The sequence below is a fragment of the Dermacentor albipictus genome, chromosome 2, assembly GCF_038994185.2.
Source record: "Dermacentor albipictus isolate Rhodes 1998 colony chromosome 2, USDA_Dalb.pri_finalv2, whole genome shotgun sequence".
Taxonomy (NCBI): domain Eukaryota; kingdom Metazoa; phylum Arthropoda; class Arachnida; order Ixodida; family Ixodidae; genus Dermacentor; species Dermacentor albipictus.
This window is the reverse complement of record NC_091822.1, coordinates 89,631,361-89,647,846: the sequence shown is the minus strand read 5'-3', so window position 1 is coordinate 89,647,846 and position 16,486 is coordinate 89,631,361. Positions and strand designations below refer to the sequence as shown.

The 16,486-nt window shown below is 43.3% G+C and overlaps 1 protein-coding gene and 5 non-coding genes across 6 annotated transcripts; 4 read left to right on the top strand and 2 right to left on the bottom strand.

Moving 5' to 3' along the window:
• Window positions 1-5,341: 5,341 nt before the first annotated feature.
• LOC135900960 (glutathione S-transferase 1-like) lies at window positions 5,342-15,359 on the bottom strand. Its single transcript, XM_065430589.1, has 5 exons — window positions 15,219-15,359; window positions 14,281-14,339; window positions 12,757-12,898; window positions 7,080-7,247; window positions 5,342-5,511 (listed from the first exon to the last, which is right to left on the bottom strand). The coding sequence occupies exons 1-5, from the start codon at window positions 15,357-15,359 to the stop codon at window positions 5,374-5,376; spliced, it is 648 nt and encodes a 215-aa protein (XP_065286661.1). The 3' UTR covers window positions 5,342-5,373.
• Window positions 8,414-8,486, bottom strand: TRNAT-CGU (transfer RNA threonine (anticodon CGU)). The gene has a single exon. It is a non-coding gene; the product is annotated as a tRNA-Thr (tRNA).
• On the top strand, window positions 8,904-8,979 carry TRNAT-CGU (transfer RNA threonine (anticodon CGU)). The gene has a single exon. It is a non-coding gene; the product is annotated as a tRNA-Thr (tRNA).
• TRNAT-CGU (transfer RNA threonine (anticodon CGU)) lies at window positions 9,373-9,445 on the top strand. The gene has a single exon. It is a non-coding gene; the product is annotated as a tRNA-Thr (tRNA).
• TRNAT-CGU (transfer RNA threonine (anticodon CGU)) lies at window positions 9,839-9,911 on the top strand. Its single transcript has one exon. It is a non-coding gene; the product is annotated as a tRNA-Thr (tRNA).
• On the top strand, window positions 10,305-10,377 carry TRNAT-CGU (transfer RNA threonine (anticodon CGU)). Its single transcript has one exon. It is a non-coding gene; the product is annotated as a tRNA-Thr (tRNA).
• Window positions 15,360-16,486: the final 1,127 nt, after the last annotated feature.

Genomic DNA, 16,486 nt, shown 5'->3' with positions numbered 1-16,486 from the left:
CTGCGCCGACACGCCAGCTTGTGTCTCGAAGCGGAAATAGATTGAGGTGCGACAGGTAAACGTGTTCGTAGTGGGTTCTCTCATTTTGAGGTCCTTGAGGGTCGAGTGAGCCCGTAAAACTTATTACACGGCGCACTAAACCTCATGACTGTGGGGAAAGCTGCAGGCAGCGCGATTACTTCGACCATCTCTGAAATTAGTTTGTGTACACAAAACGTGAGTATAGCGCATTATGTTCCGTATCCGACGAAATGCTCCAGATGCTGCTGAGGATCCAACAAGCGGTTTCGTGTCCGGCAGCAAAGGTCCAGACTTGGTTACGCTACGACATGGTACCCGTGCTATCGAAGAAAGAAGTATGTTTGTTTTGTTTTACGAGTTTCTATTTTTGGCGTCGTTGATTGGCTCCGTATGTACGAGCATGCCAGTGAAAATAACAAGAGCAATCAGGCCCTTATCTTTGCCAATATGATCTACTACTTCAAATGCACGGCAAGGGTCTATGTTCAGACGCATGAAGAGGAGTTAACAAGTAGAGAACAATGTAAGAAAACGTTGTGCTGTCTTTTGGATAGGACAGTCGGACGACAACGAGCCGCGATCAAGGAATTTGGGACTCGCGCACAGATTTGACGTTTATTCAGGAAGTTCACGCCCTTTGCCGCAAGTTGGACAAGCGAATCGTGGAACAAGAAAGGTAAACCATGTTCAGAAGGGCAAAGCAGGTGTCGTCTTTAAGCAATAATGTTCATTGCTACGCATGAAAGGTGATGACATGCACGAATAGATGTAGTAATACCGAATGAGCAAAACAAAGACAAAGGCAATGTCGGATTAACCTTCTCCAGTAGAACTTGAAGCACATAAGCACTTCACCAACAGCAGCACCAACGAAGGTCACTTCGCTCGCTGCTGCTGCTGTGCTGTCTCCCACCAACGTTTTGACTGCCAGTGTCCGCGCTCATCGAGTGTGATCTAATCGTGTTGGCTTGTTCGCGCTGACACCATGCTCGGTAATTAGGGTATTAAGGGAACGTTTTCCAGTCTATACGGCCAATAAATCTAGTATTCTTAGTTGGCACAGCTGTCTACCAGTTGGTTATCGCAACGATGCTTCGCCTTTTTTGCGATAGGGCGATTTTTTTTTTACTTCGCCTATTCTTCCACCGCTAGAACACTAGCTGTAGCACATTTTATGACCTTTTGTTAACCATGGATGAGCAAGGGAAGCCGTTGTTTGGAACCAACGTTCCGACAAAAGGGATAGTCGTCTTCAATGCAACAAATGTTGCACATTTTCTCTCTTTCTATCTGTATATTTCATCATAAGTCAACAAAGTGTCGTTCTTTGTTGACTTCCTATAATATGACGTAAACTTCGCGTCCTCAGTTTCCTTTCTTCTCGTTCATTACATAGCGAGGCCTCGAATCCGGCAGCATTGATTACTTCGGTAGCATCAGTGGGTTTATTAACCAGTAGCCTTCACACAAAATGTTCAAGTACACGTGACGCCTGCGACAAAAGAAAGAGATATATCAACCCGCCCTCAAGGCCAAGAGGGGTGGCGTTGACTTAGACTCGAAGGTTTAGTCCTAGTCGATAAATATAAATACCCCAGAAAGCTGAAGGGAAAACAGCGCCGCTGTAGTTCAATTCCTACAAGCATGGCACACGCGATGCGAAGACGTAGTTTCGCGCCACACTTGTGGCTAGTTGTTTTTCACACAGTTCCATTCGCATAAATTTATCATTTCTTTATTTCAATTATTAAGAACCTCTAATTTCCACTATGCGGGCCTTTCGCCTCTTTCTTTGTTGGCGGCTTATGATATGACTAACATGAATCGGGCACCTCGGTTTCCATTATTCTCCTTCATTATCTGGAGCTTTGTACGTTTGTAACTTCAATCTGCCCTATAATGGCTTCATTGCTCAAGACTATTGGAGAATAAACATGTGATATCTGCATAAGAATTAGCTTGCTGCTCGGTTATTCCATTGATGTGGGCAGTTTAGCATAAACATCAAGAAAATTGAAAAGAAGAGAGGTACGTAGGCATGATTGAAAATTAACTTAAAGAATTTTTGTTGACCGTTAGGTTCACGTCATGAGGAATTCATAAAAAAACAAGAAAATGCTTAAGAAAAATCTCTGCTCTTCTGGCATAGCTCCCGAGTAAGCGTCTGAGAAAAACCACGCATGTTTAGTTAGCTCGACGGCCTACACATTTCTTCACGGAAGAAACAAAACGAAGTTGTTTGTTAAAAAAATTCACCGACGATTACGACCCTCCCTTAAGCAATATTTGAGCACATCCCTATGGATGTTTTCATTTTTCGGTATATTGGCTGGCGCGGACAAGCTCTCTGTTGTGGCACGTTGCAAAAGTAGCGACGGTTGAGGCGACTGACTCACTAGTCCCAAGATCGCGACAGGCAGCGCATGGGTTACGCAACACGATTCGCAGCATGCGCCGCAGACAGACCTCCGCTCATGCAGCGCGTTGCCTGCATCTATTGTATCGTGCGACGCGCTCGCCGAATGGCATCGGTGAACAGACGACGCTGAGCTCCTCTGACATCATCTCGTAGCGGTCGTCGCAAGTCTTGCGTGGCACGGCTCCTTTCTTATCCCGCTGCACTCCGTGTTGGCTTTCATCATTCGCTGTGCACGTTGGCTCGGTTACGCGGAGTGACAGCGCCGACGCTCGTCGCAGGAATGGGTGCTTGAAACTGTGCTCTAAATGGTATGCAGATTTCAACTTACCTTTGGGTAGCCCTAATAAAGTGCTTATTCTTGCTGAAGTGCAGGTTCTTCAGGTTCAGCTGAACCCATAAGTGCATTGAGAGCGAGCGGAAGAGCAGGAACGGTGCAGATTTCAGAGGACTGTGGTCATGGCCATGGTGCTGACAAATCGACTACATGCACCACGTGCGGCTTCAGCCCAGTTTACTAACAGTGACGATAGCTTTTTAATTGCTATTATATGTACCGATTCATTTGGTTACAATTTGAGACAGCATCTTGGTCAAAGCCAGGTGTATACACGACAAATGTTGACAAGTTGAGTGATCGCATTGGTGTGGCGCCCAAACCAAAATTTTCTAGCGCAAACTGAGTAAATCATTTCTTGTATGGTTTTCAAATAAAGTCTGCACTCCGTTTTCGGTCCCGACACACCCAAATTGAAATCACCGACAATGACCTCAGGGGTAGTGTCGTCGCAACTGACCCACACAAATGAATAGCCGTGAACCTTACGGGGCGGTGAGCAATCGCAGTTTTGTTTGCTTCTGGGGGTATGAGCCATTGCTTACGGGAGTAGCCATTGCTTCCAGGGGTAAGCAATTTATGATGACAGTTTTCGACATAGTGTTCTCTGTGTTGCGCGCCTGATTAGCCCGCATGTAAGCACTGTTCGCTTCACTTGCCTGAGTGCTTGTAGCCTCTGCATTGCAGGGCTATGAGCCATTGCATTTTTTTGCTTGCCTATGGCAGTATCAATGCTTGCGGGTGTATGAGTACGTACGAGGGCATGAGCCATTGATGATGATAGTTTTTTTGGCGCACGCGATAAGTACACAGAACCCTAGTTATATACAGCTTCACTGTAAAAAAAATAAACATTGAGTCTAAGCACTACCATTATCACGCATCTTTGTTGTACCTTAAAGCTTTTGTTACACTGCCTAGACCAAAGATCATATATTACTATGATCCTAGGTATCGACAAGCTAGCCTAATAATTCAGTGATGATAACGCAACAGCCATTGCCAAACTTGATATCGCAGAATCTACAATTATCTTCATCAAAAGCACTAGGTGAGCTTTTTCTTTCCTTTTTTTTCAAGCGAAAAATTTCCAACCATATTTTCTGTCGACATGCAAATCAATTATAAGTCTTTCGTAAAACATTCCGTGACCTCTGTAGAGTTATCTATCGCAAAGATGATGAAAATAATAGAAGTATGCGGCGGGGAAAAGACTCTGCAGAAGTGGCGCTCCAATCTGGCACTTGTTGGCGGCCTCGGGCATTTCGACCGCAGCAGCACCAGCCGGACCTTGTTCGAAGTTTGTGGTCTGCTTAAGGAGCAATTCGTCGTTCAGAATAGTTTCTGAACATAGTTTCACACGTCCATGTTTTCTGAATATTGATATGACATCTTATTCTTAGTTTCAAATGGGGAGCAGTTCCGAAGCATTGACATCTCCGCTATGCGTTTTTAGTGCTTAGTGGACCATTCCTTTGTGAAAGGCCATGCTAGCGAACAAAATAGTGAGGAGCTGGAGCTGTGCAATTTAAATGTTAGATGTGTACAAAAACAGTGCTGTTCGGGTGAGTGATAACACTGGTCCGTTGTAAAGTTCCGTTGCGTGCGGGGCGCTATTCTCCCTACCATAAATCACTCTTCCCAATTTTGAAGAACTTAGAAATCTTTGTATGTGATTTCTCACAAAACTTAAACCTCAGCTTGCTTGCCTTTTCTACATCATCATTATTTATTTATTTATATTTCAGTAACACAAGATATGCACATTTTTGAAGCTATCTTAGGACCTTCCATCATGTTCTCTCTCTCTCTTGTCGGCATGTATTTATTATCGATCACTGAGGTGGTCACCATGTCTTTCTGTTGAGTGGAACTTTCTTAACGACATCCATATACGGCGTTCCATCTTCAGCCTGAAACATGTTAGCGTCATCGTGCTAAGACGCCAGATGCAATTATGAGGAAAAAAATGCTCTATCGCACGCTTACGTGCAGTAAAGTGAGCAATAATTTCACATTTGCTGAAATGTTAAAACGGATGTTATGCAAGCGTGATGATAATAACCAGAATAACGAATTGACGAAAATAGGAATGTAATTTACGCTAGTCGCGGTAGTAGACTTCTATTTCCCCGCGACTCCCTCACTCCTTCGTAGATCCGTGCTCCTCGCTCAATACATGCTCGCGTGCCCTTTTGTTTCGCGTCACTTCTTTCTCCAAACTTCTCCACTTCTGTGTAGCCGACTTCTTCAATATGTGCTGTTGGCTTCGTCATGTTGTGCCTCTTGGTGAGCTTGTCTATTGCGGCACTTAGGGAGTGGTACATACCCAATTGTGCAAAAACCATAGGTCCGAAGTGTTTATTCATGCACCTATTCAGTGGCAAAAACCTAGTGCCCCAAGTTCTCTGCTCAGCAAGACGACTACCACAATGTGTGGGAAGAGGCAAACAAACCTTCACTTTATGGAACGCTCAAAAACATGAGACAAATTCGCATTTAGAGATTCTTGTTAGCAATTTGAAAAGTTATTATGCTTTACAAGACCAAAATGTGGTTCTGCAACATTCGGCAGCAATGTTTATTACCACTTCGAGGTCTACATTAAGCTAGCCGACAGTTGCCTCATGTTGTTTAGGACAGGCCCGTAGATTTCTTCGAAGCAAGGTTGCTCGTGCTTGACTCGTTCGTAGTAGCTTCTCAGCTTGGGAAACTTGGTATAGTCAACAAGATTGTTCTGTAATACACAAGAGGGAGACCAAAAGTTACTTTGGAAAGTCGGCTTTCGGGAGACCGAAGTTCGTAACTGATAAGGGCAACTCGCAAGTACTGGCAGCTGTATACGACATGATCACAAATTCATACGAGCGATTTACCGATAAAAAGCAAGGTTTAAATTGTACACGTACAATAGCAGGTGGTTTTTCATTTGACGTGGCACCCGAATGTGAGCATTTGCATTCAGGACCACGCTTCTTAACATAGAGGATAGACTTATTGCCGGGCATCTTGCTTCTCGTCACTCTTACAAAACTTACTGGGCAAGGACGCGTTTGAGGGGCATTTCATAGCACTCAAATTACCAATTTTATAAGCCTTACTTGCTTTGTTTATATATGCAGGATGTTCTTGAGACAGCCCCTAGTTATTATACAGAAGGCTATGGGTGCAGCGAAGAAGGCGTTCTTGCAGAAGAGTTGCTAGGTGAGTTCGAAGCACTCCGCCCTATTCATGGTATGTTTCAGAAGAATGAGTAGCCAGAATTTGATCATTAACTGCCAAAAATGACATCTTATAAGCTGTTCTTTTTGTGACAAAGTTGAAAAGTGTAATATTTTGGCACCCCGCTTTTATAAATTCCAATTAAATCACAATTAACTCTAGATACTCATTCCTAAATGTTAACGCTCAATACAGGTATAACGAAACTGAGCACGCAGCACTGCAGAAAAAGCCCCCCTACCCGCTATCTGGCCGCTGTTTTCCTCGTCCTAGCACTTTTCAGCAATAGCCGGAGCGTGATAGGCTTAGTGTGGTCATGAGAAATTTGTATATCGCCGCACTGATCACTAGTGCCTAAAAGAGTTTCCGAAGCTTTTCACGTCGCATGATTAACGCCAACATACGCATGAGAAAGGGTTTCGTGTACTGAATAGCGTTTCAAAATAGCTATTGGTAAGAATCGTCTGAAGTCGTGTTCAGAGCTTTGAAATTGTTTGGGAGCGCTAGTGGCTGTCCATGTAGGTGGAGGATTACAGGTAAAGGGGCGTAGTGTAGAGAGAATGGTGTCACCTTGAAACCTATCAAGGGACCTTATGTTTTTCGGACCGAAAAGCCCTGCGCCGAAAAGCGCGAAAAAATTTGAAAAGCGCACCACGCTGTGCCAATCTCTTATTATAAAGCATCTCTTCGTTTGTTAGCGTATTCCTAATTACTTGCTCCTTGCCATCCTTGCGTTTTACCTTTTTTTTGCCTTGTGTTTTCCACTGCTCATTACCGTAGCCCTCTCTTTTTAGTCTGTGCTCTGTACTTGTAACGTAGTTGGTTCATTGTTTAATAACATTCGCTCCATTTTATGGTATTTCAATACCGTTCCCCCCTTTATGTAATTCCCTTTTAAGGGTCCTTAAGGGTTAATAAATGGTGATGATGATGATAATGATGATGATGATTTGTCCATCTTGTTACCTTGCGTTGTTCCTCTAGTCATAAACCAAACCAAGCACACCTAGCCGACACAGTTTAACAATTAGTGCTAGAGGTATCGAAGGCAAGTCAGGCGACAAAGACGCAGAGAAGAATTACCTCAAGAGCAGCAGCAACGAGCGAGGTCATGGCGAGATCGGCGAGGGTGAAGGTTTCACCGACCGCGAACTTCCCACCGATCAGGTGTTCGAGCCCTCTGAGGACATTGTCTTCGAATGCCGACTTCTCCTCGGCCTTTGGCTTGGTCTTCTGCACAAGTCGGGGAAGCTGCGCAGCCACAAATGCGCGCACATTTGGCTTTATACAGATGAGAAGATAATGTTGGCGCAGAAAGGTAGCGATGGCTTCTGCTTGTCGCATGATAAAAAAAGAGCATTACGTACTTATATTTACATACTACAGTGTTGATTATTCGTGATTTGAAACCAAGTTGTTGCGATTATTGTGGCCTCTTGTCTAAGCACAATAACACGCTGAATGTAAGCCTGTGTAACTGATGCACTTAGGGCCTATACTTCAAATGCTTTGCGCAAGCAACGGCAAGAAACGTGTGAATATCAGTTGTTGCCCTGTTGTCTTTGTGTTTCTTCATATGCTAAGAAAGCCAGACCAAGCACAGGGCATCTGCGATGTTTATAAATAATTATGGTTTCCTAGACTTTGTTCCAAGGTTGACTCGGAGAAAGTCAACTGAAGTGCGTACGTACTTCGACTGACGGCGGATGTTAGGCAGACATGGACCACGTGTACGTTCCCACTGTGTCAACAAGATTTGGTATCTAGCTCTGAGGAATTGTTGGCACAATGTATGCATATTCGAACAGTGGAAGGTCCTCTTTTTAAAACACAGTATGCGAAAACAACATGTACGAGCTTTCGAAGGTCATGTGGAGCCGACATACGGATTCATCAAGATATTAAGTAAAATTAGCACATAGATTCAGTTCTCTTATCTCTTAGGCTTGGATCTACATTTGACTACGTCACTCAAGTTTGGTTGAAGGTAGTGGATTTATTTATGCAGATACTGAATACAGTATATATATATATATATATATATATATATATATATATATATATATATATATATATATATGCGAAGGTTGTGGGTTCGCTTCCCACCCGTGGCAAGTTGTATCTTCGTCCACGTGAATTTCCCCTATGTTGTCCTCGGTGTCTGTGTTTGCTGGGTTCGTCTGGCATGATTAAAAAATCAGGCCCCTCTGTTAACCCCCTTTCTTCTCGTTTACATATATATATATATATATATATATATATATATATATATATATATATATATATATATATTAGTCATATAATGAGAAGCCAACAAACACTGACACCAAGTACAACATAGGGGAAATTGCATGTGCTTAATAAATGAAATAAAGTAATGATAAATAATGGAAATTAAAGTGGATGAAAAAACAACTTGCCGCAGGTGGGAACCGAACCCACAACCTTCGCATGACGCGTGCGATGCTCTACCAATTGAGCTACCACGGCGGCGTTTCCCCATCCACTTTCTTGGGTATTTATGTGTACTAGTAGAACCCTGGGAGTGTTAGCCAGCGCCCCCACTCACAGACCTTGGCGGCGGACGTGGAACGTCTTTTTTGCCGCAGGCGTCACGAGAACGTGATCTTTTCGGGTGAAGGCAACTGGTCAATAAACCCACATATGCTACCTGAAGGCATCAATGTTGCCGGATTCGGTCTCGAATCCGGCAACATTGATGCCTTCAGGTAGCATATGTGGGTTTATTGACCAGTTGCCTTCACCCGAAAAGATCACGTTCTCGTGACGCCTGCGGCAAAAAAGACGTTCCACGTCCGCCGCCAAGGTCTGTGAGTGGGGGCGCTGGCTAACACTCCCAGGGTTCTACTAGTACACATAAATACCCAAGAAAGTGGATGGGGAAACGCCGCCTTGGTAGCTCAATTGGTAGAGCATCGCACGCGTCATGCGAAGGTTGTGGGTTCGGTTCCCACCTGCGGCAAGTTGTTTTTTCATCCACTTTAATTTCCATTATTTATCATTACTTTATTTCATTTATTAAGCACGTGCAATTTCCCCTATGTTGTACTTGGTGTCAGTGTTTGTTGGCTTCTCATTATATGACTAATAATTATCGGGTCCCTCGGTTAACCCCCTTTCTTCTCGTTTATTACATAACGAGGGTCTCGAATCCGGCAACATTGATGCCTTCAGGTAGCATATGTGGGTTTATTGACCAGTTGCCTTCACCCGAAAAGATCACGTTCTCGTGACGCCTGCGGCAAAAAAGACGTTCCACGTCCGCCGCCAAGGTCTGTGAGTGGGGGCGCTGGCTAACACTCCCAGGGTTCTACTAGTACACATAAATACCCAAGAAAGTGGATGGGGAAACGCCGCCGTGGTAGCTCAATTGGTACAGCATCGCACGCGTCATGCGAAGGCTGTGGGTTCGGTTCCCACCTGCGGCAAGTTGTTTTTTCATCCACTTTAATTTCCATTATTTATCATTACTTTATTTCATTTATTAAGCACATGCAATTTCCCCTATGTTGTACTTGGTGTCGGTGTTTGTTGGCTTCTCATTATATGACTAATAATTATCGGGTCCCTCGGTTAACCCCCTTTCTTCTCGTTTATTACATAACGAGGGGCTCGAATCCGGCAACATTGATGCCTTCAGGTAGCATATGTGGGTTTATTGACCAGTTGCCTTCACCCGAAAAGATCACGTTCTCGTGACGCCTGCGGCAAAAAAGACGTTCCACGTCCGCCGCCAAGGTCTGTGAGTGGGGGCGCTGGCTAACACTCCCAGGGTTCTACTAGTACACATAAATACCCAAAAAAGTGGATGGGGAAACGCCGCCGTGGTAGCTCAATTGGTAGAGCATCGCACGCGTCATGCGAAGGTTGTGGGTTCGGTTCCCACCTGCGGCAAGTTGTTTTTTCATCCACTTTAATTTCCATTATTTATCATTACTTTATTTCATTTATTAAGCACATGCAATTTCCCCTATGTTGTACTTGGTGTCAGTGTTTGTTGGCTTCTCATTATATGACTAATAATTATCGGGTCCCTCGGTTAACCCCCTTTCTTCTCGTTTATTACATATCGAGGGTCTCGAATCCGGCAACATTGATGCCTTCAGGTAGCATATGTGGGTTTATTGACCAGTTGCCTTCACCCGAAAAGATCACGTTCTCGTGACGCCTGCGGCAAAAAAGACGTTCCACGTCCGCCGCCAAGGTCTGTGAGTGGGGGCGCTGGCTAACACTCCCAGGGTTCTACTAGTACACATAAATACCCAAGAAAGTGGATGGGGAAACGCCGCCGTGGTAGCTCAATTGGTAGAGCATCGCACGCGTCATGCGAAGGTTGTGGGTTCGGTTCCCACCTGCGGCAAGTTGTTTTTTCATCCACTTTAATTTCCATTATTTATCATTACTTTATTTCATTTATTAAGCACATGCAATTTCCCCTATGTTGTACTTGGTGTCAGTGTTTGTTGGCTTCTCATTATATGACTAATAATTATCGGGTCCCTCGGTTAACCCCCTTTCTTCTCGTTTATATATATATATATATATATATATATATATATATATATATATATATATACAGTGAAACCTCGTTATAACGAACAGTTAAAAAGTCGGAAATTAGTTCGCTATATCCATAATTCGTAATATAAAATTTCGTAAAAAATACATGCAAGAGGACCAAAATTCAATCAGAGAAGGCACAGCAACTCGAACGATGCTTACTTGGGTCACGTTCATTTTTTTACGCACAAAGAACTGCGTTATCGCGGCCTGCTTCTTGGTGTTGATCGCATTCCGTATCACGCCTTGTTCCACAGTTTGCAAACACTCAGCAAGGGCAAACCCACTGCCCTCAATAGCACTGCAGTGGCGGCGCAGTAAATCCAACGCAGCAAGTGCTTCTTGTGAAGTCGGAATGTTCTCATCGTCTACAGGGTCAGCCTGAGCTTCGTCTGCGGGATGTTCAGAGACTTCCGCAGCGATTTCAGCGTCCGTCAGTACAGCCGTGGTCGCTGAGATGTCGTCGCCACCTACGAAGTCTTCTACAGTCATTGTTGCGGACATGTCAACAACAAAACGCGAAAAATCGTTCCAAGCCTCATCGAGATCGCGGAGCTCTGCTTCTGCTTCGTCCGGATCGTCACCATCGTCACTTGATGCATGGGCCTCTGGTGGAACAAAACCTGCACGTCCTGAACGTTTGCTCCGCTGCACAACACACTTGTAGTGCAACGAAGCCTGCCGCCTGCTAATAAAGTGAGGTAAGGCTTGGCGTCGCGAAGTTCGTTATATCCGTTTTATGCCAAACCGCGTTCGCTATAGGAAGTTAAAAATACATGTGTTTGACAAAAATATTTCGGAAGAGTTCGATATATTCAATAATTCGTTATATGCGTGTTCGTTATATCGAGGTTTGACTGTATATATATATATATATATATATATATACACATGTACATATGTAAACGAAAAGAAAGGGGGTTAACCGAGGGGCCTGATATATATATATATATATATATATATATATATATATATATATATATATATATATATATATGTATATATATATATGTGTGTGTGTGTGTGTGTGTGTGTGTGTGTGTGTGTGTGTGTCAATTTTCAATGCCTATAACTAATGAATGGGAAAGTTACCTAAACGGTTATAAGACGAAAATACCTCGAATTCCTTGTAATTACGCCACACAGTTCAACATTTGGCCGCTTGTCACAAATAAGATCGCGCAGACATCCAGTGCACGTAACTAGTCGCCAAATTTCGTTTTTGCATAACACCAGTCAAATATTGAAAGGATGTTCTAATAGCGCATCAAAACAGAGTGAAAGCCCATACTTGGCAAGCTTTGGCAAAGCTCCGTTAAAACAGAACAATAACATCCTTCGATTTCCACTAAGGCTGCGTTTTGATAAAGCTGTGAGAGAGGAAATACATTGCGCACGTTTCGCATAAAAGCATACAATTGTTTTCTAGCGTTTGTATAAGTCACGCACTGCAATGGCCGTCTAACTCACACGTACTCTTGAAACATCGACTAATCATGACCAACAACATGGGCCCATATGCTTGACAATTTTATCTTTGTGCCAAGTTCGGCTCTTTGGCACATAGAGAGAACCGGAGCATTCGATTTGCATTTTACTTTCGAGCACGGATTCAGCAATTTATTTTAGCAGTATTTCTAACCCGCACATTTTAACTTCCCACAACGGTATCCATTGCTGGTAACATATGTAACAGAGAATGTAAACTCAGCGGCATATTCAGTTGCCCCGGGAGAGCGGCTAAGCTCTTTTGGTGGATTCCCAAACACGCTTCATACAATCACGACAGCTTTATTATGCCAGTTGCTGCAGATGCCATAATTATTGTAAACAACCTTAACTTTGATCACACAGAATCTATAACGCCGGCCACATCCACGCTAAATTTACCTTCGATTCGTCCTTTTCTTCTTTGAAGACACTGTCACTGCCCGACTGCCGTGTGTTTTTTTTCTTTTTTTTCAAAATCAGTTTCCTCTGAATATCGGCGGTGGTTCCTGAAGGTCACAGAATCGTGTTTGGTTTTAGGTGAGCTTTCTTTGCCTTTGATAGCCAGCCATAGGTGGTAGCGCTCATAAGATGTTCGACCTATATAATAACACTAACAGAAGATGACCTCTCAAGATAATTAGCCACTTGATGGTCCTTCCCAGGACGAGGGAGAAAATGGCGCACTTACGAGGAAGGCAACCGTTGCACTGTGAATTGTAGTGGAAAGGCACGCAAGAACCTGGTCAATGCGGGTGCGAGTCTTGATGCAGGTTGGGTAGAGCTTCGACTCGGGGGCGTATTTGCGCAACAAGTAGTACGCGATGGCGTTGCTACGGAGAGAATAAAATATAAGCAATATGAAAGATAAATTGCAATTATGGCTGGAAAATAATCGGAACGCGGAAAGGAAACATAAACCTCATTTCCTCACAACATTAAAATTGCGACACACAGAATGTATGAATTAAATTTACGATCCCCGTGAAAAGCGAAAATATATATTATTTGATTTACACTTTATTCACATTATTAAGGGCACTACATAGGGGGAATAAGAAATCCTAATAACTAATTTATTGATAATATAGTACGCTATAATATAATACTTACTATATTACCATTACGAAACCATAAACCCTTTGGACACAGTATTGTCTGCCATGTCTGCTCATGGACCCGGCATCGTCCTCGTTACAGGAGCGATGGACTGTAGCATCATATTCGTAGGATCTGGGTACTGGTGCCAAAAGCAGTTCTAGAGCGAAAAGAATGCTTGGTGGATGCCTGCCGTACATATATATTTAGTAAACAGAAAAAGAAGAAAGAGATTTCTAGTCCAAATAAAAAAAGAACTAGCGTCACTAGAACAACTATCGCTTGCCTTCATGTTGTTACGGAAGGATGGACGAAGAGAGGACGAAGATTATCCCGCCACCCGCTGGCTGCTGCGGGTTGTTGGTGGTCAGGCATCTTCACGACCAAGACTCATTTTGTATATATATTGTACATATAATATTCCATACTCCCAACATCCCCGTAACAATATCACAAGTACAGTACCCTGGCACTACTCCTCACAGTGCTCTTTTAGTATTCGTTTTCATTATTGCATGGGAGTACAAGTTTCCGAAAAAACAGAGTCCGACCGAAATTTAGGTGTGATTGGAAACGTATCCAAATAAGAACTGTGACAGAGCTGTAAGCTGTTTTTTTTTATTCCACCATCATAATTTTTTGCGCATGCAATGTATGGTAAACATCAAGTTGACAGCTCTAAGACATTTCTTTGCTCACAAAACGATGTGTCCCGCTTAGTGCTTCTCGGAAGCCATCTCAGATTATTTGTGATATTTACAAATGAAGCACACACACACACACAAATTATGAGCATGTGACACACGAGCGCTCGTGTGTCTCCTGTCTTCTTTCACCTTCATCGTCTGGCTATGCGCTTTAATTTTTTAATCATGTCTTACGAACGCGTCCAAACAGTCACTTTAAAGTGTCTATGTTATTTTTTTCTCTGTCGTAGCCCAAAGTAACATATGGGGATGACAAATAATAATCGCTCTATTGATGTGAAACTACATCGAGTATAGAGTTTCTTGAGAAGTTTGATGTAGTTACAGTTAACGCTCACAGCAACCGTCTCATTTGCCTCCGGACAAAGAACAATAAATCATGGATTACACGTAACAGCAGCAAACCTTACCTCTCGTAAACAATAAAACCTGCATCGTCAATTGCAGGGACTTTGTGGAATGGATTAATCTGCAAGGAGAAAAAAGCGCAGTTCTTGCGACGCTCGCTTCCGACAGGATGCGTCAAAGAGAAACAAAATTTCATGCTTCAGGTTAACTAACAAAGTCACCATGTTCGTTCTAAATAAAAAAAAACATTTATTCAAATCATAATTAAGTATCAAGCCAGTGCGCGCTGTTTCGCGTCGGCATACGCTAATTATAGCACAGCTACTTTATATTTACTCTTTCCGCACACTGTCAAAAATTACGCAGCGGACACTCTTCGAGCGTGAGGGCTGCACTGCTCTATTCTTTAAGTCATCAATGAACGCACTGACATAATTCCTCAAAGAAAGCTTCAGCGCCTGAAAATTAAATGACATAGCTATAATAAAGCACATATTCCACAGGAACTTTTATAACAGCACGGAAAGCTTGCAGCGATAGCACTTCTTCATTACGACTGTATATCTGGCTTTCTTAACATGTAATCACACAAGCCTTCTTAGAGCACTTTTACTACTAAAGAGTGGGAAGACCAAATGTAACCTCCACATTAACTAAACCAATACTATTACTTACAATCAATGCAAATAAACAGTTTTAGCGTATGCTCACACTGAACCAAACGAAAATTTTGTGTTGCTGCAAAAAGAACCGTACATTTCATTTTCAGCAATTGGAAAGCACACTTTATCAGCACAGCTTCAATGGTAAGAAATCATGGCGTGGAGACAGACCACAACGACTGCTTGCTTTGCTTATCTTAGTTTGCAAGGCCGACTGTTCAAGTAGAACCAATTCGCTACAAGGTATGAAAACACCGATTTTGGCAATCCGCTTCATATAATATGACATACTACTTGCTAATGCCTCACTACACCTATTTTATCGCATGGAGGCATACCTTTAGATATTCGTCGCTCAAGTGCTCTTTCTTGGCGAAGTCCAAGTTCTTGATCTTCATTTCAATTGCCAGATGTTTTGCTACTGAGCGCACAAAAGCGCAAGGTGGGCTCTTCTCTAGGTTGTACAAAGTGATGGCCATGGTGCAGAGCAAGCGTCGGCGCGACCCTTCTTCCAACTCGAACCGACAACGAGTGATGTGAGGGCAAACGTGAGGAAGGATGTTTGAAGAGTGCAGTTGTGCAGGTGCCTTGGGCGTTGCACCTGGATGTCACCGCTAGTAGCGGCCTTGAAAAGTGCTCACGTACGCAGCCCACTGCGACCAATATAGGGCCACGCGTTTACTAGTAAGATATTGTGCCTATATATACAGTCCGCACCTGTAGGATTCTGCCATGCTGCAGATTGTAACGCGCTGTTATATTATCATCCAAAAATAAATAAAAGAGATAACAACTTGGTGCCGATTCTACCACGCACATCGAGTAACCAAACCTGAGTTGACGGGTTCCGTGCTACATCGTTATTACGAAATATACAAATGCACCCAGAAACGCAAACAGTTGAATGTTAGCGGCGATAGGGGGTATCGGAGTCCGACGGTGCGTCATTTTCGCTTACTACCGACCACAGAAAGTCATCTTCTAGTTCCAGGTAATGCATTAGAAACGCCACACTTATCGGGGCTCTGGCAACCATTGTCTGCGGGATCAAATTCCACGCACCATGGAGCCAAACTGCAATCTCTCGAAACGTCAATTTCATCAGAAACTCTTTCGATGGCCGTGTGCTTAGCTACCTTGCATCGCGCTTACTTTTTCTAGTTTTTGTTTCGTATTTTTATCGTGAGTAGTACCAGTTACGATTGTAACGGCCATGCAAGTTTGAAACCCCCCTTTTATAAAAAAAAAACAACGTCCACGTTATATTCGTGAAAGTACGGCACACATGCACACAAACATTGTGCAGCATAAAAAGTTTATTAACTTGAACGCGCTGATGCGCTGATAGTACATTTCAACATATACTGAGGGCATGGAGAACCGGAGTCATAAAAATGCTTTGCAGTTTTGTTTCAACGTGGCCATGATAATTCAGACAGGTCGCGCTACGACCGAGTCGCAGATAGCAGCTGCTACAGCCCGGCAGACTCGATTATTTAGTGGCTCGGTTCAAGCATCCGCTCTATGGAGTACTGCCCTGAACACGTGTTTTCATCGCGCTCGCGTTATCCTACCAACCTGGCTTATGAAACGTCAGCAAAGTAAT

Bases quoted from the DNA above. Each gene is read 5' to 3' on its own strand.
- LOC135900960 (XM_065430589.1), bottom strand. From the start codon at position 15,359: ATGGCCATCACTTTGTACAACCTAGAGAAGAGCCCACCTTGCGCTTTT. The intron at 14,340-15,218 runs GTATGCCTCCAT...TTCTCCTTGCAG, and splicing joins TGAGCGACGAATATCTAAAG to ATTAATCCATTCCACAAAGT. The intron at 7,248-12,756 runs GTAAGTGCGCCA...GTGGCTGCGCAG, and splicing joins GTGCAACGGTTGCCTTCCTC to CTTCCCCGACTTGTGCAGAA.